Genomic DNA, 27,799 nt, shown 5'->3' with positions numbered 1-27,799 from the left:
CGGGCGCGGGGCTCCAACCCCCTGCCCCGGCCGGGCGGAGCGCCCTGCCGTGCCGTGCCGTGCCGTGCCGCTCGGGGGTAGGCTCCGGGGCTGCGGCCGGAGGTGCGAAATAATAAAAAGTTTTAGAGCAGCGCTGAGGGCCCTGCTGGCTAAAGCAGCTGCCGAACGTCCCGAAATCCCGGGGCCCTTTTCTCCTGCTGGAGAGCCCAGGTAATACAGCGGGTTTGCTCAGTTCTGCGGTGCCAGCAAGGCCCCGGTTATTTAAATAAACCGGTTACATTACTGGCACCGCACTGAAATAATTTTAACCTGTTCGCCGCTGCTGTTCTGCTGCCGTTGCGGAGGAGCGGCGTTTCTCTGCTGTGCCCGAAACGTGTCACCGTGCAGGAAGCGTCACTGATGGATGCATACCTGGTGCTTTTACTCTCTGCGAAACTCATTTTCAAAATGATACTTGGAAATTGAGCCACAAAACTTCCTTTGGCATACGAGCAGTCGCACAGCTGTCTGTGTGTCACTTAGAAAAGTGAATCTACTCTGTGAGCGGCGGCAGGGGAAGGAGCCAGCTGGTGCCGGAGCGTGCGAGCTTTGCTCAGGCGGGCTGCCCCGCTGAAGCCCGGGAGGCTCCGGGCGCGCGCTCGCCTTGGCGTGCAAGAGCGGGAGCTTCAGTCAGTGCTGACCCCGGACGGTTAGGTGGGCCGGTGGGCCGGGGAACGGGGAGTGAGCCGTGGGGCCAGGCGGGCTGTAGGACTGCGGCACCGTGGGGGCGACTGGAGGGTGGCAGCGATGGGCTGGGTGGGCGCGTCAGGGGCCACCGGGCAGAGGCTCGGGGAAGGCCACGCGCGTCACAGCAAGCAGGCTCTGGGACACTTCTTACAGGTAGCATCGTTTTCATGGCACATGCCGCGGGCCAGAAAACAGGGTTGGAGATGTATGGTGTGATTAGCCCAGCGTACTTTAAAAGAATATGTGTTTAACGGCTTGCATTTTGGAGACGTTTGCGTCTTGACTAACAGTCTCTGCGCTTCACTGGAGCTTCGTTTAAGAAGTGGTCTCCTGAAAACAGGCTAATGGGATAAACAATGCCTGATAATCTTATTACAAAGTAACTTTATTTGAATGTCTTAGTCATCATACCTTAACCTACCATAGCATACCATACCATCAGATCTATCACAGTTTTTAGTCTCGGAGCGTGACATTGTCTCCTTTCTAGCACTTGTGGTTATCATCTCTGAGCTGAAGTGTCAGAACTGCTGCTCCTATCTTAAAAGCTGGAAATAAAATACTGCCCACCAGAAAGACAGCTCTTGTTACAAAGCACTCTCTTTTAGTTTTAGTTAACTGGGTAGAGCAAGTGCTGTTTGTGCAGAGAGTAATAGAGACCTTTTTACCCATAGATAGCCTCTGGGGAAATCCCTTAGTCATGAATTAGGTGAGAAGCAGAGGATTTCAAAAACAGCATGAGGTATTTAGAAGTGGAATAGAGGTAATCAAGTCATAAGTTAGAGAAATGGAGGATATAAAAGGGTCCAATCATTCCTTTGCTAGTTGCAGGATATTAAATGTACTTGTCCTTAGCCATGGTCTGTCCAGACCCATACATGGCAGGCACATTTTATATTAGAGCTTATTGCATGTTAACGCTACCACTTTACTGGCTTTACTTAAGTAGAGAAACTTTTGCCTTCACATATAAGGTCCATAACCATATTCTCAAACAAGGTTATTATTGTTTAACTTTTTATATTTATACACAGTCTGTTTTATTTGGGAACGATATAGCTATCTGGTCTATTAAACATACAAAACCACTAATATTTTTCAGACTGTACGGCACGAGTTAAAGATTTTCAACATGCGCTTGTGTAATGGACATAGCCTCTAGTTCTCTTTATTGTCCCAAACATTGTATTTTAATTTGAAGCCTTCATTGGTTGAAAGTTTGCCAAATGTGTAATTCACCACCGATCTAACATTAAGAGCAGGTCTAAACATGCACAGTAATACGAAGGCTGCCAGCCCTTTGCTTGTATCTGTGGATACCAAAAACAGCAGAACCAGTTCAGAATACTAGAACAACATAATGCAGAACAAAATCTTGTTGTGCAAGTTTTAAAACTTTTATCTGTGTAACCTTTGTAAGGATTGTAGTGGGGTTTTTGTGCTTTGTAATTAAGTAGCTCAAGTCCTCATGTTCCACTCTGTGTCTCGCTGTGTTTCCTTCTGCAGTATATATAGTAGTGACGATGATGAAGAAGATGTTGAGATGTATGATCATGATTATGATGGTCTGCTTCCTAAGACTGGAAAACGTCACTTAGGAAAAACCAGGTGGACCCGTGAAGAGGTAAATCCGAGTTCATTCATCCGCTGCATGTAAAAAGACAGAGAGAGCATGGATCACATCATTGTTCTCGGAGTTGCTTGCCTGCAAACTAACTTCAGTGACAGTCCCATGTATATGAATGAGGACAATGTTTTCAACCCATTGGCTATATTCAGTGTTTTATTTAACTTTGAGGGTCATTCTTATCTTTTAAATAAAATGTATAAACACCATTTTTTTATGTCCACCAAGGTCTACATTACAGGTACGTGAGTCTCTGTGTAATCCCTGTTGGAGAAACAGATTCAGAGTCACCTGCAGCAATGCTTGATTGTTACTGCTGCCTCTTTTTGTTTGAGAACGGTTGCTATGCGAGAACTAACGTGTGTTCAGTGTCCCACAGCAGCAAACAACTGTGGCAGAAACTGCTGCGGTCCTTTTGTGCCATTTGAAATTTGCACCTTAATTGCAGCGTTATGATTCTGAGTGGAAATAAATTAAAAGCTGGAAGAAAGAAATCCAGCAGTACCAAAATTGAGCATTCAAGAGGTATTTTGGTTTTGAAGGTCAGAATGTGTTTTAGTCACGATACCCTTGTGCTGACTTTCTGGGTAAATTGTGGTTATCAAACTCCTTTGCCAGGTGGATATCCTGTGGCCATTTAACTGGTTTGAGTTTATTGTGAAATACATTAATACAGTTCTTAAGTGATGTTTTGACTTTCTCCTCACTAACAATGTATATTGATATATAAACAGTGGCAGGTCACCTCCTGCCAGCATTTTTTTTTTTTTTTTTTTTAAATTGTAGTCTGCTTTTACAGAGGTGGACGTGGTTGTGATGTGGCCTGGGAGGAAGGGATGGCTGTGGAGCCCAATGGCCACTTTCCTGTCACATGAACTGGGAGTGTACTGGGAGGCTCTAACCGGGGAAGGGGAGGGTTGCTCCCATCCTCTTATCTCTTGGGGCAGTTCTCGCTTGTTTTACACTATCAAGATCTTTCCCAGTACATGAGATTGGGGTTTTTTGTCTTTAGGGTCTCTATTTCTGGCTTTATCATTAAAAATACTGGGCCAAATTTCTTGCTATTGCAAGTATGCAAAATTCCCTCACAGTGATCAGGAGCGAAAAGGAGCCATTAGTTTTATTGTGCTTTCATCGTACACAGATAGGCAATGAGCAAATTACTGGAACTCCCATTACTTTCAAGACATATAAAGCTTAAGGCTGTGATTTCCAGAGGTCCCCAGACAGCTGGGTGCCTGAGTGTTACTGAATTTCATTGTTATTCTGATGCCTGGCATCAAAACGTCCATGCCCTCCTGTAAATCCAGTACAATAATAACAGTTACATTGCTTTGAGCAGTAAAATGGGAATGTATAATTCGAGTCAAAGGACAGCACAGAAAAAGTCAGTTTTTCTCCTGCAGCACAGTAAAGAACCTACCAAAATCCACAGGAGTAGAAAAATGTCCTGATTTAGGCGATTAAAAATATGAGAAGACTACAGACCACCTCCCCTTGCACTCAGGAAGCAGAAATAGATGCATAAAAAGCTTAGAAAGACACAATCTTTTTAAAATGTATTTCATTTGCATTATAAGAGATTGCGATATTAATTATGTCTGGTTTTTTTAATGATTCAGGATGAGAAACTGAAGAAGCTTGTGGAGCAGAATGGCACAGAAGACTGGAAAGTCATTGCCAATTTCCTTCCTGTAGGTGGATATTGGTTTCTGTTTCCACTTCTAGTGACAACCCTTTATCAGAGGTTTCCAAGTAAGGGAGAGGGGAGTGGTTGCTTTATAGTTAGGTTTTTGCAGGAGATATAAAACCTCCACAGATGGAGACCTCAGAAATTTAGTTAGAATGTTGTGGAAACCCTTACCTTTAATTTTCCTTTCACTTCTCAGAAAGGGTTGGAAAAAATCAAACAAGCAAAAATGGGGGATGGCGGCGTGTTGCACAGTAGATGGTCAATGTGACGCTGAAAGAAAATGCCTCAGCACAGAGAAAAAATAGCTTTGATGAATTTTAAGTATGGTTTAGAAGATAATTGCTTTGTGAACACTTAGGCTGTTGTAGAAATAATGCCTGTGAAAACATGACAGCTATTGTGTAGATGGTGAAGATTCAGTTTGTGTAGTTCTGGTGATACAGTCCTCACTGCAGAAATGATGGAAATCTTATCTAGTTCGGTGAGCAAACATAGCTGAGCACTTCTCAGACGTACTGTATCACTCCATATGGCTTAGTAGTTGTAGCTGGCAGTGAAATATGTTGGGAACAAGCGTACCTAGGTAAGAGCATAATCACTCTACTTTCATCTTCTCTAAAGAATGATCTACTCTGCATGTTTTACTTTTCACTAGAATCGGACAGATGTTCAGTGCCAGCACCGATGGCAGAAGGTACTAAACCCAGAACTTATTAAAGGTCCATGGACTAAAGAGGAGGATCAAAGGGTAATCAGTTTTCCTTTCTGTCTGATTAATGCCTTACTAGTGGATTTCATGAGTTGGGGCAAAACTCCTAGAGACTTCGGTGGTCTCAACACTAATATGGCCAGAGGCAAACTGATCCTATCAGTATCAATGCCTAGTATTTGTGTAGTGTTTTCTAAGTTTTCTACTCAAATTAATTAATGTTGCTTTACAACACTGTAAAGCAGAATTGCAGTCTAGAAATGCCTTAACTATTAGCAGATTTTTCCTTTTGGGTAAAAGTATAAATGGGAAGTGGGGAACCTAAATTGTGTGTTAGTTTTACCATGGCAGTTTTGAGAAACATTGTTGAAAATATTGCTCCACCACAGAAAAATTTTATTGATTCATTATGCATCGTTAAATACAGGCAGTTTTTATGTCCTTCTTTGAAGGTAATAGAACTCGTGCAGAAATACGGTCCAAAGCGCTGGTCTGTCATTGCTAAGCATTTGAAGGGAAGGATTGGAAAACAGTGCAGGGAGAGGTGGCACAACCATTTGAATCCAGAAGTGAAGAAAACCTCCTGGACAGAAGAGGAAGATAGAATTATTTACCAGGCACACAAGAGGCTGGGAAACAGATGGGCAGAAATTGCAAAGTTGCTGCCTGGACGGTAATGACATGTACCTTTAGCTCTTAAGTAGGAAAAAAGGAAAAAGCTGCAGTTCTGAGCAGTCCATTTCAGTTGCCTCAGGCTGCACTTTATAAATCAAAAAATTTTGGAATCAAAACCTGGAAAGCCAGTGACATCGCTGTGCATTTTTCTCAGTGGGGAACTGTGCTGTTTGGTCAGTACATGGAACAGTATGCTATTTTTACATGCTTTTAATGCTTGCCGAAAGTAAAAAACCCCAGTAACTAGAGCAAGACCATAACAGTTTCCTAAATGTCTGTGCAGTCTTATTTGTGCTTGCAATAACTGTCAAAATTTAAATTGATTTAACAGGGAAGGATCAGGCTCTGCAAGTGGAACATAATTTACATTCAGCTAAGGGTATACCTTCAACATGAAATCCAGTCTGTTTATTCAAAAAGATTTAAGAGAAGGCTGCTTCAACATTTGTAATTGTTCCTGAATTGTCCAGATGATTTTGACTTGTTAAAAATCCGTGTATAAAACAGGAGAAACTGACTTCCTCAAACTCTGGTCCTGGAAATACTTGTCTCCTTGAAAGCTTATGCACAGCTTGCATATAATGTCAGAGATTCAGTGTCTTACTCGCTCTGCAGTAAAAGTGACTGAATATAAAGTGTAGTCAAGCAAATAATGTAAGCAAGGGAGAGGTTTCCCTTCCCATTTTTATTCCTGCTATTTGGTGAAACATCTTCAAGATCTAAATACAGTGCCTAAGATCATGGTAGCCCTTTAAGCAGGCATTCCCTAGGCTGCTTTCACCTTCTAGAAGAAAACAAGAAAGGAATTACCCCTTGGAAAGTTTTTGTAGCTTCCACACATCCGTGATACTGTGTGGTGGTGATGTTTTTCAAATAGAGGAGCTGTTCCTAAGCATACTTTTAAAGTCTCCCAGACTTGATAAGTTTGTTTTTTTCTGACTCATGTATGTGAGAATTTGAATCTCAGTTTTTCTGCAGCTAAGAAAAATCCCAACAGCTTTGTTTACTGAATTTGTGTGTATAGCATGATGTTGTCATTGTCTAGATGGCCAGTTGGAAAGTTGCTTGGAAGGTACTCTTTTCACAGCTGTTCTCCACAGTCTTTCTTTTCAGCAGTGAGATACAGTAAAACTCCACTGTAATATTAAGACTTAGGAAGATGATGTTGGCAGTCCTTCAGGGTAGCCTCAAAGGGTTGTTAGCCTTTGCTGTCACCTCACTTCATGGGAATGAGATGAAGCTGCAGTTACTAATTTCTTACAGTTTGAGGGCCTAAGACTTAGAGATTTCTTTGAAAAGTACATAAACAACCACAGCCCATTTGTCTTTTCCCTTACCTTTTATGCTGAGCATCTTTCCTGAGAAGTTGAGATTTGTAAAGATGGGGGCAGGAGGAAGGTCAGAGGACAGCTCAAGGTTTAAACAGAAATGCCAACAGCAGTTTCCTGCCTATTAATCTGCCTGAATTGGAAACGCTCATTTTTAAAACTCCTCAAACATATGTATTTCTGTTGCAGAACTGATAATGCTATCAAGAACCACTGGAATTCCACCATGCGCCGAAAGGTTGAGCAGGAGGGCTACCTGCAGGAGTCCTCCAAAGCCTGTCACTCTTCAGCAGCTGCTGGCTTTCAGAAGAGCAACCACTTGATGGCCTTTGCTCACAACCCACCTTCTGCACAGCTGCCAGTAGCCGGCCAGCCCCCGCTGAGCAGTGACTACCCCTACTACCACATCTCTGAGCCACAAAACGTAAGCACCTGAAAATGTGGTTTGGTTTTTTTTTTTTGTTTTGCTTTGTTGAATAGGTGGGTGCAATTTAGCCATACCTGATTTCAGGAAGCACGAAGGGTTTTCTCCCAGTCTTGGTGGACTTGGGTGTGTTTGATGTGAGGTGAGGACTTCCTTGACTTTGACTTCATTCGGTGATGAGAATATTTACATTTCAAACTGATTGCCGACATTCAGGTGGTGGAATTGGGTTTGGCATTTTTAACGTCTTGTGAGCAGTGAACATGTTTCCAGTACTGTTTCTTACAGTGGTGAATATTACGTTTCTCGAAAATCAGTTGAATCTGGTTAATTCTGTGTTCTATGTGAAAATCTCCCACATTCCCTTCAGTAATATTCTGTTTGTGGGTTGCCTGTTGGAACCAAGTAAACAAGCATTGTTTTTAATCTGATTCCTTTTCTATTAATGATTAATAATGAAACAGGCTGCTGCTTCAGAGAGTTACGCTGTCAAGTTTTAGATAATAAGAAATTGCATCTTTTGCATTTTCACTTCAATTTAGAAAAGTCTTACAAATGCATCTATAAATTGTTCATCTTTTCTCATTCTGGAAGGGTAGATATTTCATATATGAATTTTCTTTCTTCCTCTGTAATGCTCACTGTCATATTCCTAAAAACCTGTTTACTTCTTTTGTAAACATTGTTGGGTTTTTTGCGATTTCATTTCCATAGATTTTAAATATTAAGTACCTAAAACCAAAGTATGTTTAACACAAATTCACAATGCAGGCAGACAATATGATAGAAATAATAACTTTTAGTGTCTTTTGCTTTTCGGCCTAGGTCCCTGGTCAGATCCCATATCCAGTAGCACTGCATGTAAATATTGTCAATGTTCCTCAGCCAGCTGCTGCAGCTATTCAGGTAGATAACTTGAACCTCATTTCAAAAGTCAATTTGTTAAACATTTGATAAGTCAAAATGCAGACATCATACATTAAGGAAACATTTTAATGTAATAAGTGTGGTGAAGAGAGAAAATGGGGAAGGTGGGGGAGTTCTAACATGGCTAATAATTGCTTCTTCTGAAGTGGGTTTAAAACAAAGTTGTTGACATCTGGTATGATAGCTTCCACTTTCTCCATTTCAAATGTCTGTACTGAAATTCAGCAGGGACTTTGGTAGTGGAAAACACAATTGATGTTTGTTTCATCTTTGAGTCTTAATTTGGCTGTTATAACCACAGGACGGCAAGCCATAAGCATTTTAGTTGCTACATCCTATCAGACCTTTATCTTTTCTTTTCCCTTAACTCTTAATTTCAGAGACACTATAATGATGAAGACCCTGAGAAAGAAAAACGAATAAAGGAATTAGAGTTGCTACTAATGTCGACTGAGAATGAACTGAAAGGGCAGCAGGCATTACCAGTAAGATTGTCACTGTGTGCTTGGATGGAGGGATAGCAGCATTACCCCAGTGCTTGTCTTTTTAACTTTTTACTCCCCCTCTGCCTTCGATACTAATCAAGGCTCTATATTTCCGTTTTAAAAGGATGAAACATAGCACATATATAATCTGTATTTGCTTCATAAGTTCTTTTATTGAAAAAGAAAAGCAAACAATTTGCAGGTATTTTACTTTGCAAAGTGGGAGCAGGGCTGGGCTCTGTAACGTGATGTAATATTGGAAACAAGATTGTACGAAAATGAAAAATCCCACAGATCTTAAATCAGTGGGATCTGCGTTTCTGAAAAGTGTGCAATGGTTCATGTGATGAAAATGTAGTGCCTGTAACATTAGATTTTTCCTCTCTGTTGTATTCTTTCCTTCAGCTGTGTTTTATACACTTTGTAAGCTTCAGACTTGGTGCATGTTTGACAGTTTGTTTTACTTCTCTGAATAATGTTAGATTCTTCATAACTGCATGTGTGGAGCAAATGCTGGCTATTACTGAATTCTCACACTTCGTTGTATATGCCATTGGATGTTAATGTGTGAAAACCCTTACGTAATTACTTAACACCATCACCAAAGCCAAGAATCCCCAAATCATTTTTGAAGATAGGTGATAGCCAGCAGATTCTTTTTTTGGGTAATATTTAAATTAATAATAAAACAACTGCATGCATGATACGTTAGTTTGGCCACTTTTTAACTTTAGTTAATGTTTTGCAATTTCTTCTGTTGCATGATCACACTGGAAAGAAACTTCTGTTAATTTGTTCTTCTGCTTTCCTAACCACGTTGATTTGACAGCCTCTTCATTGCATTGGTGTAAGCTGTAGCATTAGACAGGGATAGGAGAAGAAAAGGAGATAAGCAAACAAAAGCAACTCTAACTCTTAAACCCTTTAGCTTTCTACAGTGCTGAGCGCTCAGTAGGGAAATCCTGCCGTTTCTTGCTTCTCACAGAAAATGACTTGCAGACACTTTTTGAGCTTTTGGAGTAACACAGTATGAATTGATTATGTGTTAGTAATGATATATGTTCATAATCTTGGAAGTAAATTATGAGGTAACTTTGGGATAACAAACACAATGCCAATATTACTTAAAAAGAGATCTTGCGCTGATGAAAGGAAACATCTTGACAATTGTTTCATAGGCATAAGCTTTTAGATGATGATGCAACTACTTTTATCTTTCCTCCAGTGGCATCTGACACCTTGTGCAACTTCATTGCTAAGTTCCTTCTGCCTTCCCCCCCCCCTTTTCTTTTGTTTTTTCTTCTTCCTTTAGACCCAGAACCACACATCAAACTACCCTGGCTGGCACAGCACCACAATTGCTGACAGTACCAGGACCAGTGGTGACAATGCACCTGTTTCCTGTTTGGGGGAACATCACCACTGTACTCCATCTCCACCAGTGGATCACGGTTGCTTACCTGAGGAAAGTGCATCCCCTGCACGGTGCATGATTGTTCACCAGAGCAACATCCTGGATAATGTTAAGAATCTCTTAGAATTTGCAGAAACACTCCAGTTAATAGACTCCGTAAGTAGACTCGCCGCCTCAGGTGGATTCGTGCGTGGTCAAGGAGTAAGGGGAGAGGAGCTGGGACAGTCCTAAATGTGGTGGGGTTTTTTTTCCGAGTAACTTCTAATTGCTACAAGATCTGAAGCTTAGCTTCTGACAGAACAAAATGTGGCTTCTCATAAATGAAGCCCTGGAGTGTGGATGCATATGCTTTTTGTGGGTGTCTCCCTTTCCTGCTACATCGTGGTATGGGAGTGTGGTTGTTAGCAAACTGCACAACAGGAGCTTGAAATGGTCTCTCGATATTAAGTCTCCTTAAAATAAAATCAGAGACACTGTGACAGATTTTAAACAATGAAATGATACTTACTTATATTTGAAGTGACACATGCCATAGGTTTATGTGTGGCTGCTCATGTATCTGCATCATTTTCTAAAAGTTTTTGTTGTGGTTTTAACAGCTGCTTCTCAAAGTTTAAGGAGCTTGCCCTGGCATATGTGAAGAACTGGAAACAGGCATTTTAAATGCCAAGTAGCTGACTGACATTGACACGAGCCTTTTCTCATTCTGGTGTCTGGGATACTACGTGTAACAGAAGTGGCATGTTAAAATACATTTGTTGGTGACACCTTCCTTCAGCAGCAGAGGTGTCTGCTTCATGCAGCATTACGTCCCTTTCGGCATGTCCAGAGCAGGCGTGCAGGTTAGGAGGAGACCAGTCTTGGCTTAGAGCCCAATGCGCGCAATTTTTGGTAGTGAAAAGCACTGTCTTCATACTAAGCAGAAAACTCTGGGCAAGTAGGTAGTAAGGACATCACTTGACTCATTGTTTCTTTAGGGACTCAGTTGCCAGCAACGCCACTAGGATGTTAGACAGTTTGATGTGATCAAGGTATATATTGAAAACACAAATAAGCGTTCACAGTGTTACTACTCAAATAAACAGAGTCAAGCCAAATTGAACTGGGAAAGACTTCGTTGTTGTTGGTTACGGGCTGTTGGTTATCCTAGCGCTGTATTTTCATGAGGTGGCACTATATACTGTCTTATAGCTCCGTGCCTCCCACGTTGTTTCAGGATCCTTCATCATGGGGTGATCTCAGCAGTTTTGAATTCTTTGAAGACACAGACACTTCGGCTAGCAAAGCTCCCTCAGGCAAAGTCGCGCAGCTTCAGCAAAGAGGGGCCAGTGCTTGTAGACCTCAAGGACAGCCCATCACAAACTTGAGCAAAATCATGTCGAGTCAGGGCTCTCCTGGCTCACCAAAGTCCTTGTCTGCCTCACAGGGCAGCGCGGCTCCGTGGGTCCTTCTTCGCAAAAGGAGAGGGCACTCCAGCCCCTTAGCCAGTGGCCACGGTAGCACCTTGGTCCTAGCTGACGTCAGCAGCTCAACTCCTCCTAAGCGCTCCCCTGTCAAAAGCCTGCCCTTCTCTCCCTCGCAGGTAGATCAAGACTTCTGCACAGATGTTACTAATTCTCAAAAGTCACCCCAGCCTTAACAATTTAGAAACTAATCCTTTGGAACAAATGACTAATTACCGTTGCGCTTGTTGATTTCACTCCGTGTTTGAATCTTCTCACTCCTCTTAGTCTTCACCACTGAGTTTAGATCATCAGCAAGCTAACTGTTGATTCTCTTATTTTAAATTCATCTGTGGGGCTTCGGGGTTTTTTTTTTATTTGGATCATTTTTGTAGGGGAGTACGATTGCTTGCTTTGCTCTTGCTGTTAACTCCTTCAACTACTAGAGTTTAACATTTCTGATCATTTGTAATACTTTCCATCTCTGTCCACTTACAGTATGATTCATTGACCTAGAAAACCCCAAACTGCATTTAAATAGCATTCAGGTTGTGAGACAAACTGACAACCAGAAAATTCAAATCACGGCTCGCCATCCTCAACCCCGGGCCATGTGGGGTGGGGCGGAATAGGAATGAGGAGGAAAATGGCCTGTTAAAATGGCCTGGCGTGCACTTCCAAATTCCTGCTGATGGTTGCTTTGTTTCACAGCTGTAGCACTATTTAAAAGTGTTTTGGTTTTTTTTGTTTGTCTGTTTGTGTTGGTTTTGCCTTGGTTTGGCTTTAGTTCTTGAAGTCAGAGAAACACTATTTCGTGAAGGATAGTAAAAGATTGCATGTAATGATGTCCCACTGTACCTCCCATTACCTAGTGAAATCCGTATTTTCTTACATGCCATATTTTTATAAAGTATATTTTAATCTGATGCAAGTTGAGTCTAGAAGGTAATACGATGAATCGTTGTCAGAATAAAGGATACCACTACACTCACAGATTTGTAGACACTAGAAATGGAAACAGTATTTTAGGTTACTAGGTAGAACTCATGCAAAAGCAATTTTCTCCAGGCTAATACTGCTGCCTCCTTTTCAGTCAGCTGTTTCCATTCCAAAACACTCCACGCACCCATCACAGGTGGCAGTTTTCATTTTATGCTGTGAAAACAGAGCACTTTGTTTTGAGACAGATGATAGGAAATTTATTTTCCTGTCATAAACGCTTTATGTACTGCCTTGAAAGCACCTAGATTCCCTATATAAATCTTGGTGGAATTTAGCCCCATTTCCTGCGGGTTTATTCCTGAAACACCCGTTATTAATTTTCACCCAGTTCTTACTTGGGCACACTGCTCTTAATATTAGTTAAAATTTATTTGCAGAAAATCCAAATCAGGCTTTTACGATGTGGCTCTTAAAGTGGTGGAGAGTGTTTCTCATTGGAATGGAGTGTCATTTTCTTTATAACTTCCCTCTCTAGAAATGCTCATTTTGGCTTCCTCAGTGCTCCAGCCAAACTGTTGAGTATTGTTTTGCTGCATAGTCAGGTACCCCATATACACCTACCTGCATCGTAGGGTCAAGAGAATCACTTACATCAATCAGAAGGGAATAATTTCTTTTTCTTTTGTTCAATAACATCAACTTAAGAAGTCAACATTGTAATCTGGATGTTCCTGTTGATTTTTCCTTTCCCTGCCTGCAGTTCTTAAACACCTCATCCAATCACGAAAACCTGAACCTGGACAACCCTGCGCTAACTTCCACGCCGGTGTGTGGCCATAAGATGGCTGTTACCACGCCGTTCCACAGGGACCAGACTTTCAAAGCTCAGAAGGAAAATCACATGTAAGTCTTTTATCCCATTGTCTTGTCAGATTCGTGAGGGTTCATTTCTTTAGGTTCGCATGCAACCAAAGTGCTGGGTCACTCTGTTTCCTGCAGAGTTGTTTGCTAACAGATTCAGATTTTTCTTAGTTTGGAGTAAAACTTCCACTTTATAACTGTGGAGGTAAGTTTATTAATACAAAACAATCACACACATAGACTCACCAGTTTTTTAAGTAAAGCCATTCCACCTTATCACAGAAATAGGTGTTCTGCCAGAAAAGCAAAATGGATTGTAGGATTGCAGGAAAATATTTGTCCGAGTCTTACAGCATCTGCTGCCTGTATGCGTGTATTTCTGTAAAGAGGTAAGATTTCCAAGCATGTTCGTTTAAAGTTTTTCTCCCTCTTTTTAAAGTTTCAGAACTCCAGCAATCAAGAGGTCGATATTAGAGAGCTCTCCAAGAACACCCACTCCATTCAAAAGCGCACTTGCAGCTCAGGAAATCAAATATGGTCCTTTGAAGATGCTGGTAAGAAGGAAACAATGATAAAAGTTGCTTTGATATTGGTGCAGAGGGATGTTCTGGGACTTGCATATAACGTTTCTTCCTTTCAGCCTCAAACTCCGACTCATCTTGTAGAAGATCTGCAGGACGTTATCAAGCAGGAGTCGGAGGAATCTGCAATAGTAGCTGGGCTACATGAAAGTGGACCCCCTTTGCTGAAGAAAATCAAACAAGAGGTAAATCTCAAACTTACCTGAGGCAATTTAATTCAACACTCTTCGCTGAGAAACTTATACCAATACCTTTTCTGTTAAATAGCTGTGTCTGTTTTTCTTTCATGTGAGCCCCAAGATCTTAGTGTCAGTTCTATATAGTATACTAGGCATGCCTAATTCATCTCCCATTGATTTCCATAGAAGTCTTTCTGCTGTTTTCAGCAGGGGTTTGCTTGGGCCGTTCTAATGCAGTTTTCGTTTGAAACTTAAAAAGAAAAAAAAAATTAGACAGGAATTTGGATTGAATCTTTCTAATATGGGTGGAAACTATAGAAGAACCCCACAGGGACCAAGCTCCATGGAGTGACTTAGAAACCTGAACATTTGAGGACATTGCATTGTATTACTTTGTCACTAAAATTCTAAAAATACATATATTCTCGATCCTTTCTAGGGGATTAAACTCCTGAATACTGACAAAGTGCTGAGTGCAAGTATTCAAAGTTTTATTAAGTGGGGATTTTTTTGAGAACCTTGAACTTCTTTCTTCTGCAAAGAGCAAGGGTGCTGTAAAAGACAGTACTGTAGACATGCATTATGCATGGCTGTGAAGAATATTTATTCAATTTATTAGGCAACTGACAGATAAATCTCCTTCTGGTCAGTTAGGTACTGGTTTTTATCATGGTGCCTTTCCTGCTTTCAGGTGGAGTCTCCAACAGATAAAGCTGGAAATTTTTTTTGCTCGAATCACTGGGAAGGAGAAAACCTGAACACTCAGCTCTTTACACATGCGTCTGCTATGGAAGATGTGCCAGTAAGTGGAAGTTTTAACACCACCAAATGATTTTTCTGTTTTACATCCCTGTTCAGTTCTTAAATGCAAGAGAGAAAATATTTTGGCTGACCTTCCTCACAAGTAGGCATTATTCATTATTTCCATATAGTTTTTCTGTATTAAGCATAAGAAGCAAAATCCCGCACTTAATTAGATCACTGTAATGCCTATAGAAAGTAGCAGAAGCTGCAGTCATTGTGCAGCCCACAGTCCTTGTAATGAGCCTGCACTTGAAGGATGCCTGCACCTGTGTATAGAAATGACTAGGTCACAGAGTTAAAACTAGTAAAAGAAAGAGAGAGTCTGTTTTGGTTTGTGCAAAGGAGACCTTGCATGAGCATGGTTCCCTTTGCTTCACTGGGACTATTCAATGTTACTGTTATTCTTGCACTTGGGAGCTTCACTGGATGAAAAATCTTTGCATGTGACAATGCTTCTGCAAAGCCAAGTCCCAGGGACCCGAGGCTGAGGTCTGCTCCCAGGCTGAGCACTCTGTCTGTGACCGTGCCCAGTGTTGCACCCCCTGCAGTCAGGCTGAGTTTGCTTTTAATACATTCAAATTCAGATTGTTCTCTTGAGTTACTGGAAACGTGTTGGTTTTTTTCCTTTTCCTGTTCAGAATCTTCTTACCAGCTCCATTTTAAAGATGCCCGTGTCTGAAGAAGATGGTAGTTTTCACAAAACATTTGCAGTACCTAGGAACAGGCCACTAGCTAGTCCTCTGCAGGTAACTATTCCTTGATAAAAATACCCTTTGTATATAAAAATACATTCATATATTGCTTTCTCGCAGACTAATTTTAAGCTTTGAGTATAGAAGAATGAAACGTTCAGATGAACATGGCTGAGGATCTCACTATACCCATGGAGCATGAGGACGCGGAAGCTACAGCAGTGCCAGGAAGCTAAAAAGGGCAAAGCCCTGTGTGGGGGGCATTGTAGCTCATCTGGCTCCAGTGTTAAATTGGTAGGATTGAGAATTAATCCAGAGGCTTTTTCCTATAGACTTCTTGTAGGCGGCTCTGCTGTTTCAGAGAGCAGGAGAGTTGAGGTGTGCAGTGGTGGCCAGAACTTGTCACTGGCCTTGGGGTGAGAGGAGAGGCTGGCACTGCCCGGCTGTCTGGCGCAGATGCAGCCAGTATTGCCCATCCAGCCAAGCACCAGAATGGCCTTTCCCTGAGCATGGGCTGAGGTTGCACCAGAAATGTGGTTGTAACTGGTGGTCTGAAGGAGCCTCATAACCCTTATGGCCAGCTGTACATCTTGGGATCTCTGAAATGAATTAAATGTGCTATTGTTGTAATGTAAGCCAGATGTGAGGCTGGGTTTTACATATTTATGCTTTTTCCGAGTGTAACAAACATACACATTTGCTAGACTTTAAAATAGAGCTGTTACATAGGGCCTGATCCAAAGCCCACCAAAGTCATTAGCAGCCTCTTTGTCAACTCTTGTGGACTTTAGATTGGGCCCACAGCAAGTCATTCAGAGATGAAACGCAGTGGAGATAGTGCTTAATTATCCTTCCACCACAACCCATATTTTTGAGGTAGATGAATAAGTGAATTTATACCCTTTCTCCACACAGGCGAATTGAGAGAAAGTGTCTCATTCCCCAGGGTGAGTCACTGTCAGAAAGGAAATTCTAATTCCATGGTTCCTGACTTTCAGACAGATAGTCCACATGGCTAATCCTTTATTTCCTCCCTCTTTCCAGAGTTTACTTAAGGGGATATTTACAGTAGGAAGGAATGAATAAAACGTGGTTTTGGTTAAGCATCTCTAGCTGGGCATTATAAAGTGAGATATTACAATTTCACCCATGTCCCCGTTTGGCACAGTTTGCCGTGGAGTAGGTTTGTATTTTGCACTGCAGAATCACTTGATGAAAAGCAGCTTTGGAGAGCAGGGACTGTGTCTCCCCTCTGCGTGGGGGTGACCATAGCGACCAAAGACTCACACTCCCTATTGCTTATTTGCTCTTTTCTCATGAACCGTGTTTCTTAGCTGCACCGTGGTAGACAGCGAAGAGGAGGGCTTGAAGATCTACTGCCCCTGGGTTAGGGCAGTTATTTAGGGACTGAATTCAGACCATCTCATGGCAAAGGAGCCCAGGCTCCAGCTTTGCAGGGGGTCTCTGGAGCTCCCCAGCTGGTCCGTGGGAGGAGGCTGCTGGTCCCGCTGCCTCGCCAGCGAGCTGTCGCCTGGCCATGTCCCCTGGCCAAACTCCAGGCTCCTCCATAGGTTTAGGGCAAAATTTTCAGGTAGCTAAACAGAGTATGTTGTGGCATTTGCCTGCGCTCTGCCTGTAATAAAAACAAAGCATCTGAGGTGCCTGTAAAATAGGATCTTTTGATCTTCGGCGTAGCAGTGTTATGTTTCCTGCTATCTAAAAATAATTTCTTTACAAGCTGCTGTAAATGAAAGGGCTTGTTTAATCTTCTCTCCTCACTCATGTTGATTTTGTACAGAAAGTTTATATGAGTCAATTTGTTGTCCATTCTGGATCCCGTCCTTTAGTCAGGTATTCTCATTGTCTGGATAAAGAGGACTTTCTCTTACATAGGAACTGAGTTAAAAATTACTTCCCAACTCATCTCAGTGTTTAAAACATGCTGAACTGAAAGAAAAAGCAGTTGTAAAAAGCCCCCAAATGAATATTTAGTATGCAGCTTCTTGGTGAAGCAGTATGAAGGTAAAATTATTCTGTCTGCCAATGAAGAAACATTGAGTGTTGAGTGTTTCAGCAGAAATGTAATCCTAAATGAAGAATGTGGCTAGGGGTTTCTGTGATGGTGGCACAGATAGCTTTTTCAGAATGAAATACAGACTTCTTACAACAACGCGGTCTTGTCTGCCGATCGCTGCACTCTCTGATCTGGACTTAGTGTTATGGTTAAAAGGGAGAATCTGTCTCAACCCTGGTAAGGCTGCTTGGCTTCATGTCAGAGGGGAATGTGGCCTCGTACAGCTCAGGAAGGACACGTGGTCTGGCTCTGTTTCACACCAAAAACTGCTGCTGCTCTGCCCTAATGCTTCTCCCCCTCCATCCCAGTGGAGCCAGACATCTGTGACGAGGACACAGCATGTCTAAGGGTTGCAAAGCAATTGAAAATGTTAGCATTTGCGCTTGATTTTGACTGGTGGCATTTTGTACATGACCAGGTTTTTAGCATGTTCTTATGCTTTCTAGTTTGTAATTTGGTATATTGCCCATGTACATGTACACACAGGACGCACACAGGAACACTGGACTAAATCCACTGATTGGATGCAGGTAGACATGAAACACCAGGGAACGCATCTGGGTGAAATTTAATTTTGTCTGCGTATGTTTACATTGCTGTTGTTAATACTTTGGCCCTGAACCAACTGTTCTTACTTAGGCAAATTCTCATTCACTTCAGTCCAAGTAAGAGTTATAGCACACTCTGCACCTTGGGATGTGTGCATGGAGAGGGAAGAGAGAAAGAAAGAGAGCATTAAACTTTTTTTTTTCCAATATGCTTTTAACATGCTTGGTTCTTAAAATTCCACTTTCTTTTAAATTTGAACTTACGTAAGAGGGAGGTAGCATGCTTGCCAGCCCACAGTATTTTTCATTGCTTTAATACTTTGCACTGCATTTACTTAAAGAAAAAGATACTTGGCTAGCAATAGGCTTACCAAAGTGCCTGGCTGCTTATTGTTTTGCTGTTGAGTTCCAAAGAAGGCAAGAGTAACAAATGTTCAAAGCAATCTCTAAGGATATTTTTTACTGCATTTTGGACACATGACTGATCATATGCAACTTACTAAATAATAGTTGATGACCATATCAGATAGCATGATATCATTCACCATCACTTCAGAGGAACAGCACATTGCATCATTTGGCATGTGAGGTCAGGTGGCTGCATATAACTCCACTGGGAATGTGCTGGTACCGGTGTTGGACTAGAGCAATGGGAGAAAGAGTCCCCTTAGACCCGAGAAGAGTTTGGGCTTCATCTTCATTTGATCCCCTGGCTAAGTCTCTGTAAAACATTGGATGTAAAGGCAGCTGTGCATAGGATCTTTGTGGTAAGGTATGAAGGTTCAGCCATGTTTTTTATCCTGCATGGCAGATCTCATGGTTGTGCATTGGGTATTCTCTTCCTGGCAGGAATAGGAGATGTCTCACCAAACCCATGTGTTGCCTTGGGGTGGAATTACTCTTACACTCCATTGCATGGATCCCAAATACTTCTTTATATTGGTGGAGTTAGTTACAACCTATATTTTTGCATCCTATATTTTTGTCACTCAGAAACTATCTAGTTTCACTGTAGGGAGATTTTGGCTTCCGTAGGAACTTTGCCAAGGGTTAAGATTTTGGGATAACATACGAAGCCCTTATTGAGGCAAGCTGATGATCCGTACTGAGCATTTGCTTGAATAGTACCTCATAAGAAGTTACGTAAAAACTCTGTTTCTGGACGTTCCTGTGTAAAAGTTATGTTTTATTTCATATTATGTTCTGTAGCCAATCAAACAAGTAGCAGTACATAATGCAAACTATCCTAACAGACATTTTAACAGATAGAAAAGTAGGCTAAATCATAGACCATCTACCTAACCCTGCAGGCTATCAAAAGACACCATGAAATGGAACCTTTTAAGAAAATAGCGCTGCTTTGATATCTTCTTCCCCCAGTAACAAAGGAAACAACACAAGGTAGAAGCCCTGCAAGCTAAAGAGAATGTTCTTCAACCCCTGGCTCCTGTCACTTTCCATTTTTTAACCACAGACTGACACGTTTCAGCTCGAATTTCCTGACTTTCAATAGTTTATGTAACCATTTTCTTTAAAGAGTAAGTTTAAAGGATTTTAAAACAGTTACTTGGTTAACCTTTTCAAGAGTGTGAGCTGTCATTAACCTTCATTTTCTCTGTTTGAAAAGTGAAATGTGGAATTTCATTTGCAGCTAGTTGTCAGACAAAATGTAGAGGCGAGGTGAGGCAAGGCAGCATGCTCCCCTGCAGCAGCAGACTTTCTCTGGTTTTCCTTCGTGGCTTTTTTGGGGCAAGAACATCCCAAAATCTCATATCCTGTTTAATCAAGGGAGGGGAGGAAGCATGCTGTGCTCAGGTCCCGGGAGGTATAAGATTTGCACAGCAAGGGAACGTAGCCCTGTGGGTTTCCCTCACTTGTGTTGTCCCTTCTCTCGCCAGTGGCCGATGTGTACAGGAGCTGTGCTTGGCACAGCTTAGCTGAGGGAGCAAAAGGAGGTTGGAAGTTACAGGTCAGTCATTGCATGTTTTCCTCCCAGGGCAGCAGAATTTGAGTTGCAAACAGATCAGGAGTTACAGCTTAACGTGCCATCTTAAAAGTGACAGCTTAACGATCAGCCATTTGCAGCAATGTGTTCTGATCTGTGAATAAAAAAATAAGTACTTAAGGACAAAACTAGAAAGGGACTGAATATCCTAATGTGAGTTGCAGGTGCTTAGCCTGGTACCCTATCTCTTCCATTCATCTTACTTGGAAAGCTCATACATCTCAAACAGGAGTTTTGTCTGAGTAAGGGCTTCAGGGTTAAGCTCTTAAAAGCACCACCAAATAGCTCGTTCTAGCTCTGGTATCAGGCTTATATTGAAAGCTGAAAAGTTGGACCATCTTACTCTCTCACATTTAGCAAGCTGTATTTCTGGGTAACTGGGAAGCCCCAGAGTTTAGGAGGTAGCTGTCCCATGCTCCAGAGGAGATCTAGCAACATGAGCAGAAATAGCGCTCTGCCTTACCAAATGCAGTAGTATTCATTTGTGGTCATTTGAGTTTTTAGTTATTAGTCTTTACTGTCTGATCTTGAGAAGTAAAAGGGCTTCTCTTGGTTCTGCATCCTTACAGACTAGAAAGCCATACTATTTTACATGATATGCATCATATTCTGCTAGGAAATTGCTTTGTTTAGGGCATTGATTGCTTTACTGTTTCAGAAGGAGTACTGCATTTCTGTTGCAAGCCTTCCTTTCAGCGGCATGTTGTGTAAATTATCCATATTGTGTAATCTAAGGGAAAACTGGCAAGAAATCCAGCTTTTTGCAGTAGAGAAACATGGTAAGATACCTTCTAACAGTCTGAACCTTCTAAATATTTTAAACCTTTTGGCTTTTTATGGTTTTAAATGTCAGCACAACTTGACTAAATTAATGGGAATGTACGTAACGCCAATAACTTTGCTGGAGTTGCTGAAGATACCTGCCAGCATAGTAGAGATGTAAAATCTGTCTTCTAGCACAGTTCTTTGCCCAAAGATTTTTACTACACTTCCATCAGTTTGGGAGCTCTGTACTGCAGGACTGCAGCAGCGTTTGGTTTTGGCATCCATTCCTAACATGCAAGGTGTCATAACGCAGGAGCTTTTTTAAGCTATGCAGGCAGCACATGAAAAGGCAGTCTAGGCTCTGAGTGCAGGAGGACTAGTTCTGTTAGAAAAGCACCTTTCCACAGCCTTTTCTTTCCTTACTCTGGTCTGTTTTCTCTAGATGGTCCAGGTTTTTTCTTTTTTAAAGAAGTGCTTTAACTGGATATCCTAGTTACAGCTTTGACAGTTTGTTTACAGTTTTCATCTGCCTGAGGGCAGTTGAAGGCACGTTACAGGATAAGTGAGGTAGTTTTGCTGCCAGGAGAAGGATATGCTGGTAGGATTACTGAGATTAAAAAAAAAATGAGCCAGGGAGAATGACATAGCTGGAATGGTACCATGGGTCTGTAATTTTATCCTAGGGGAACTCATAGTAGTGTACCTTCTCCCCTCCACTCCCTGTTTTAACTTAAAGAGAGAAAACTGCTGTGCGTGGAAGAGAAAAATACAGCTGGAAATACTGGCTGAAAAGGCTTCAATTCTTTTAATTGACAGCAAAACTAAGAGTATTCACTCACTCTTTGAGGCAATTAAAAAAAAAAAAAGAAAAGGAATGAATTGTACTGTGGAAATCCCTTTCTTTCCCCACTGGCTAGGGATTTAGGTGCCAAAACGAACACCTCACTCTTAGATGGCTGAATTTAAGTAGGATGAATCCACTGAATCAATGAAAACATTCACATCAGTTTCAGTGGGTTTTGGGTCAGGCCTTTTGGCTTCCAGTTACAAAGTTTTTGTGTTTCCATCCGTTGATTTGCAGAGTTGGACCTTTAAATGTGATAGGGGAGATGCAGTGAGCATTCTGCAAAGGAGTGGTCTGACTTGGGTTTCTGTGCTGTTTCCCTGCCTGCTTCTAGCTTTCTGACCAGGTCTCTTCTCTTATACTACATTTGCTCAGCGCTGTTTTCTGCGGGGCGCTGCCACTGTCCCCTAATGGAGCCCTGTCAATACTTGCCGCGATGCTGCCCTGGAAGGAGGTGTTGTGCTTTTCCCTTTTTACTAAGGGATCCCGTAGCTGTGTGTGCCCAGACCCAGCAAGGCGCTCCGCCAGAATCGTGGGACCCAGTGCTCCCTGCCAGGGAGGGAAGTAAAACTTCTCGTGTCGGGATGACTTTCACACGTGCCTGCGGCACTGTGCTGCAGGGCTGGCAAGGCAAAGGCATTGTGCTTTGGTTTGTGTTGGCTGCTGAGAGCCGAGGCTTCAGACAGAAAATGTTTATTAAAAACACCCACTGTAAATGTTATCCGAGTTCCCCAGGATAGAATTGAAAGCTGTCTTAGTAAATACACTACTTCAGAAAATACACCACTTTGGGTCAAATTCTGCTTTCTTTACTAGAGCAAAGCTCTCACCACTGTCAGCGAGACTGCAAAGTTAGTCTCTTTTTATAAATTTGTCATAAGAGAAAAAAAAAAGCGTAATGTATTTCTGGGGAAATAATACAAGGGTCAAAACTTTTGGGGGAGATTCTCCCGCGCTGTCTCTCCGACAAAACTTGAGTAAGTTCTTTAAGGCAGGCTCAAGTCACGGGGTCTAGCTGATCCTCCTGTTGCTTGCTGTGTCTGCTGCCCAGTGCTGCCCTGGAGCGCTGGGGCAGCCGAGCCCGGAGGGAGGGCAGAGGGTTACTGCCTGCCTGAGCGGCTTCTGCTGCGCTGACATCAGGTTAAACGAAGACCAGGCTTTCAGTGGAATGAGTGACATGTAGCAGCCTGCTGAGATGTTGGAGATATCAGGATACAGATTTTTTTTTTTTTTCTTTTCTAAGCACATGGCTGTTAATACAAAGAGCTCAGTGAGATACTAACAATTAAGCCTAATTTATGAAATCAGGACATTCCTTGCCTGAAGTTACTTCTGTTTTTTAAAAATTGACATACTGTGACAGATGGACTTTTCCTTACATGTTTTCAGTTATTTAAGGGACTGCTGATCTCTCATTTCTAGACCAGTGCATTGAACCTTTGGGGGATCACGGGGAAATACAGGTTGAGTACATATATTTGTCCTTTGAAATGATGGATATTCCGGAACTACCAACTGCTGTTGAGATGTACAGACCAAATCTGACTTCTGAGTAAAACCGATGGCATCGTACCAGGCATTAATTTGGTCCCTGATGCAAATGCCTCTAAAACAATAGGGTAAAATAGTCACAGGTGCCTGAGTCCCACTGAGAATCAATAGGAGACTGTAGGCTCCCAGCTGATGTAGGTGCCTTTGAAAAAGTTACTTTGGAAGCTGTTTAACCAAAACATAAAAAAAGCTGTGGTGTGTCACATGCATGTCTGTGGCATGCAGAAAGTATGTCACACCTGCTTTTGGTTGTGGCGTGTGCCCTAGGCTAAGCCACAGCACCAGGTATACAACCAGCCCAGGTTGACCCACTCTAGAAAAGAGGTGTATAGCATGTTTGTTCACTTCACAGACGTGACTTTCCCACAAAAAGCTGCAGGAACTTAATAATTTGAGGCCTGACCTGGTTCTCATTTGCATGGGGAACTCCCACTGAAGCTCAGCAGGAGTTTTGCCTACAAAAAGGCATCAGGAGTAGAGACAACATTTGGAACTTGTCTACAGAGAAGAGAAAACCGCGTCTAGGGAAGCACAGCAGAAGTTTATAGAGGACTAACATGCTTGCCCACATCTTGGCCACGCTGCTTAGATATTCATTGGTTTTGTCCCTTTTAGACTGTAAACCCTCTGAGGCAGGGAACCTCGGTCCCTGTGTTTGTACCAGTGCCCTGATTAGGGCATGTTGTGAGAAATTATTTCATACGTTGCCAGCCTTTTACTAGCCACATGTCTCAGATAACACTGTTTACAGTCAGAAGAGCATTCTCTAAACATTTAGGCCAGAGTAATTTAAGGATCCTCTTGCACAGTTAGTAACTAGAAGGGGCAGCATAAAGAGCCATGGGCACACCGGGACAGTTCTGCTCTTAGCAGATGTTTTGCAGTCCACTAATTATGCTTCGCCCAGTGTCCTAGGTGTTGGGAAGGCTTTGGCCATCTCGTTGAGCAATGTAGACCTTGAACTGTAAAGATGATCCTTGTTGAAAGCAGAGGAAAATAGAGAAGGGTTTCTTCTGACTTGTCTTTGTTGGTGTATCTTGGGCATAGACCTTCTCAATATCAACAGGACTGGGATTCCCTCGCTGGCAGGCAGCTTTCCATTAAGCACAGTCATGTGCATTTTTGGAATGCAGAGTATTCGTTCAACTAGCTCTATATAATAATAGAGGTTTTATTCAGGGCTTAGGGAATATCTCAATGTGGAAAAGCAGGCACAAGTCTGAAAGAGTTCAACAGAAAAGAAAGTAAGTGTGTATAAATGTGTGTGTATACTGGTAAATTCCAGGAGCTTTGAAATTTCATTACTGTTTATAGCTCAAGGCAATGAGAAACATCTCACATGTGTAGTGAGTAAATAAATACAGTGTGCACAGCCCTCTGCAGATATGTTTTTATCTCACTTTAACATTATACTAAATGGTGTCTGTAACCTCCATAAATACCACAAGAAGTGAAATGGCTTACATGATAATTAAAATGCTGTTTCTGCTAAGACTCGCCCCCCCCCGCCCCGGCTTCTCCTTTGCCAGAGGAGCTCTGCTAAGGGGCGCGTGCTAATCGCTGCACACAGGTGAAAGCAGCTTTGAGCGTGGGACTTTTTGTTAGCTGTGGTCAGGCTGTCAAGACTGTCAGGTTCGTTTAGGGAACACAGGGGCAGAGCAGCTGTATTTCTAGAATGGAGTCTCTGCAGGAGTTTGTGGGTGGTCATAGCACTGAACATTGTATCTGCGGGCTTTAGCCTGTCTGTGCCCTGTTGACTGTAAAGTCCACCTGCAAGTAAATTCTCTTTTTAGACCTTTGTCCTGGTTTCGGCTGGGATAGAGTTAATTTTCTTCCTAGTGGCTGGTACAGTGTGTTTTGGATTTAGTGTGAGAATAATGTTGATAACACACTGATGTTTTAGTTGTTGCCAAGTAGCGCTTATCCTAAGTTAAGGATTTTTCAGTTTCCCATGCTCTGCCAGCAAGCTGGTGCACAAGAAGCTGGGAGGGAGCATGGCAAGGACAGCTGACCCGAACTAGCCAAAGGGATATTCCATACCATAGAACGTCATGCTCAGTATATAAACTGGGGGAGTTGGCTGGGAGGGGCGGATCGCTGCTCAGGCATCGGTCAGCAGGTGGTGAGCGACTGCATTGTGCATCGCGTGTCTTTTTTTTTTTTTAATATTCCTTTTCATTACTATTAATAATAATATTATTATTATATTTTATTATTGGTTTTGTTGTTAGTATTGTATCTTATTTTACTTTAGTTATCAAATCGTTCTTATCTCAACCCATGAGTTTTACTTTTTTTTTTTTTTCCGATTCTCCTCCCCATCCCACTGAGGGGGGACAGGAGTGAGCAAGCAGCTGCATTGTGCCTACTTGCTGAATGGGCTTAAACCACAACAACTTTTCATGGAAAGGAAGGATTAAAGGCAAGGCCATAGATATGGCCTGGTAGAGATGACACTGTTTGAGAGAGAAGTGGGGAGGTTTGGATCCTGGCTCTTGTGGTGTGCCCCTCTCTGCGGGTCATCTGGTCTGCCCACCCCTCTAGTCGCTAACTGAGAAGTGGGGGTGATGATAATTTTTTGCCTGTTGAGATTTCAGTTTCTCTGGAGATGGGACAACATCCTACTGCACAGTCATGCAACACTTAATCGCGAGCGGGCCCGGCTTTGGCTGGTACGTGACGTTCACCCCAAATCTCTCTGCCTGCTTCTAATTTAGCATCTGAACAACGCCTGGGAGTCGGCGTCCTGCGGGAAGATCGAGGATCAGATGGCCCTGACGGATCAGGCACGCAAGTACATGGCCGCCTTCCCCACCCGGACTCTGGTGATGTGAAAGGATCGACGGACAGAGAAGCATTATGGTTTTGAGAACACTTCACCTCCACTGGGAAATTCCTGTTCCTCTGCATGAAAACTTTTCATGAATGGGAGAAGAGCCTATCTTTGTTGTGGTACAACAGTTGGGAGCAGCACAAAGTGCATTTATTCACTCAGCATATATATTCTTGTTGGATTTCACCCAACTTAAGAGGATTTTTTTTTTTTAATAAATGATACTTGCCTAAATTATTAGGTATTAAGTTTGAATCAGTAATTAATGATCTTAAGTGCAGACTTATAATAAAGATAATTTTTTTTTACTTTTTGAGATCAAGCAGACCTAATACACCAGTATTTTTATTTCAGTGATGTGCTAGCCAGGGGTGGGGTTTTGTTTGTTTCCTTTTTTATTTTTTTTATAATAAAAGAGCAGGTACTCAAACAGATATATTTTAAATCACTGAACAAAATGCATTGGTGTAAAATACTGAAATGAAAAGCATTACTACAAACGCTAGTCTGTGCAAAGGGGGAAAACTGATCAAGATTGTGAATGCTCAAACATCCATGCCTCTTGAAATACTCTTTTCTGTTATGGTTCTAGACCATTATACATTGTGTGTTTCTGTTTGGGGGGGGGGGGAATTAGCTTGCTTTAAAAAATATTACTGTATGAAACATAGATTTATGAGAAAAATTATATTTTTATTCAGTAATTTAATTTTGTAAATGCCAAATGAATACTGTGTTTTGCTGCTACAGACCTTAGCGTGTAGACATGCTGCTAGTGTAAAAGGAGCAGTAGAGCTTTATATGGAAAGAAGACAAATGTTGATGTTAGCTAATTGACTATGCACTAGCATTTCAGACCTTTTTATTTTAATTTTTTTTACATCATTTATATTTTTTTCCCCTTTTTTTTATAAGCAATATTTTTGAACACTGTTCCTGGGAGATTTTTTTTTTTGTCTGGTTGTGTTGTTTTGTTTCTCATTGGTTTGTAACAGCATGCATTGCACCTTCATATGTTTGGGAGAACACTGTCTTGTTCATGTTGTCTGTTTTGTTCCATGTCTAGCTAATTGTTCCCTAACTTGGGTCTTGTGTACTGAATCAGGTTCTTAGAAATACATGGTTCTTCGTACTGCCATACCACATCTTTATCGATATGGCAAAACACTGATTTTATTTTATTTTTTATTGTTTGTTTTTTTATAACAGCCTCTGACTTTTTGCTGCCTTAATAGCATTTGGTGCAGCTTTATCTGCACTTAATTTTTTATACGACAATGTACTGCCTTGTAGATAAATAAAGTGTGGTCTTTTTTACTTAAACCCACATGGTCTCCTAATCTTGTTTGTCTTAGTGTTCGGCGGTGTTGTTACAGGCAACATTCAAGCCAGGAAGTTTTTTTCCAGCGCACTTAGGTAAGTAAGGAATAGAGTTTTACACGCCATAGGTAGCCTCAGTTCTCATTGATTGTTAAGGAAGTGGAAGGAGCACAGCACAAAACAGTAAGTACTGAGCATGTTGTGGACTCAAGGCACATCTCTAGTGACACCAACGTCCAGGTCAGCTGAAGCTGATGGGAGGCTTACTGCACCTTTTGTGCAAAACTGCTGTTCTCCCAAAATACTGGATAATTTATTTCGTCATCTAAGACCATCAGACCAGGAACCAA

The 27,799-nt window shown here is 41.9% G+C and overlaps 1 protein-coding gene across 2 annotated transcripts; it reads left to right on the top strand.

The window, feature by feature from the left end:
* The first annotated feature begins 637 nt into the window (after positions 1-637).
* Positions 638-27,443, top strand: MYB (v-myb avian myeloblastosis viral oncogene homolog). Of its 2 annotated transcripts, XM_010574656.1 has the most exons (15): positions 638-693; positions 2,233-2,350; positions 3,976-4,047; positions 4,702-4,794; positions 5,208-5,428; positions 6,948-7,182; positions 8,008-8,088; positions 8,490-8,594; positions 9,907-10,164; positions 13,153-13,295; positions 13,693-13,807; positions 13,894-14,019; positions 14,705-14,815; positions 15,456-15,563; positions 26,014-27,443. In XM_010574656.1, the coding sequence occupies exons 2-15, from the start codon at positions 2,270-2,272 to the stop codon at positions 26,128-26,130; spliced, it is 1,866 nt and encodes a 621-aa protein (XP_010572958.1). In that variant the 5' UTR covers positions 638-693; positions 2,233-2,269; the 3' UTR covers positions 26,131-27,443. The 2 variants fall into 2 exon arrangements, with proteins under 2 accessions (XP_010572958.1, XP_010572957.1); XM_010574655.1 differs by lacking the exon at positions 638-693 and having other exon boundaries at positions 2,195-2,350.
* Positions 27,444-27,799: the final 356 nt, after the last annotated feature.

The sequence above is a fragment of the Haliaeetus leucocephalus genome, unplaced genomic scaffold, assembly GCF_000737465.1.
Source record: "Haliaeetus leucocephalus isolate CR32 unplaced genomic scaffold, Haliaeetus_leucocephalus-4.0 Scaffold450, whole genome shotgun sequence".
Lineage (NCBI taxonomy): Eukaryota > Metazoa > Chordata > Aves > Accipitriformes > Accipitridae > Haliaeetus > Haliaeetus leucocephalus.
This window is presented reverse-complemented; position numbering and strand designations above follow the sequence as displayed.

Excerpts from the sequence above, each read along its gene's own strand:
- MYB (XM_010574655.1), top strand. The coding sequence starts at position 2,195 with ATGTTCCACTCTGTGTCTCGCTGTGTTTCCTTCTGCAGTATATATAGT. Across the intron at positions 10,165-13,152 it reads CACTCCAGTTAATAGACTCC|TTCTTAAACACCTCATCCAA; the intron begins GTAAGTAGACTC and ends CCCTGCCTGCAG. Across the intron at positions 13,808-13,893 it reads ATGGTCCTTTGAAGATGCTG|CCTCAAACTCCGACTCATCT; the intron begins GTAAGAAGGAAA and ends TCTTCCTTTCAG.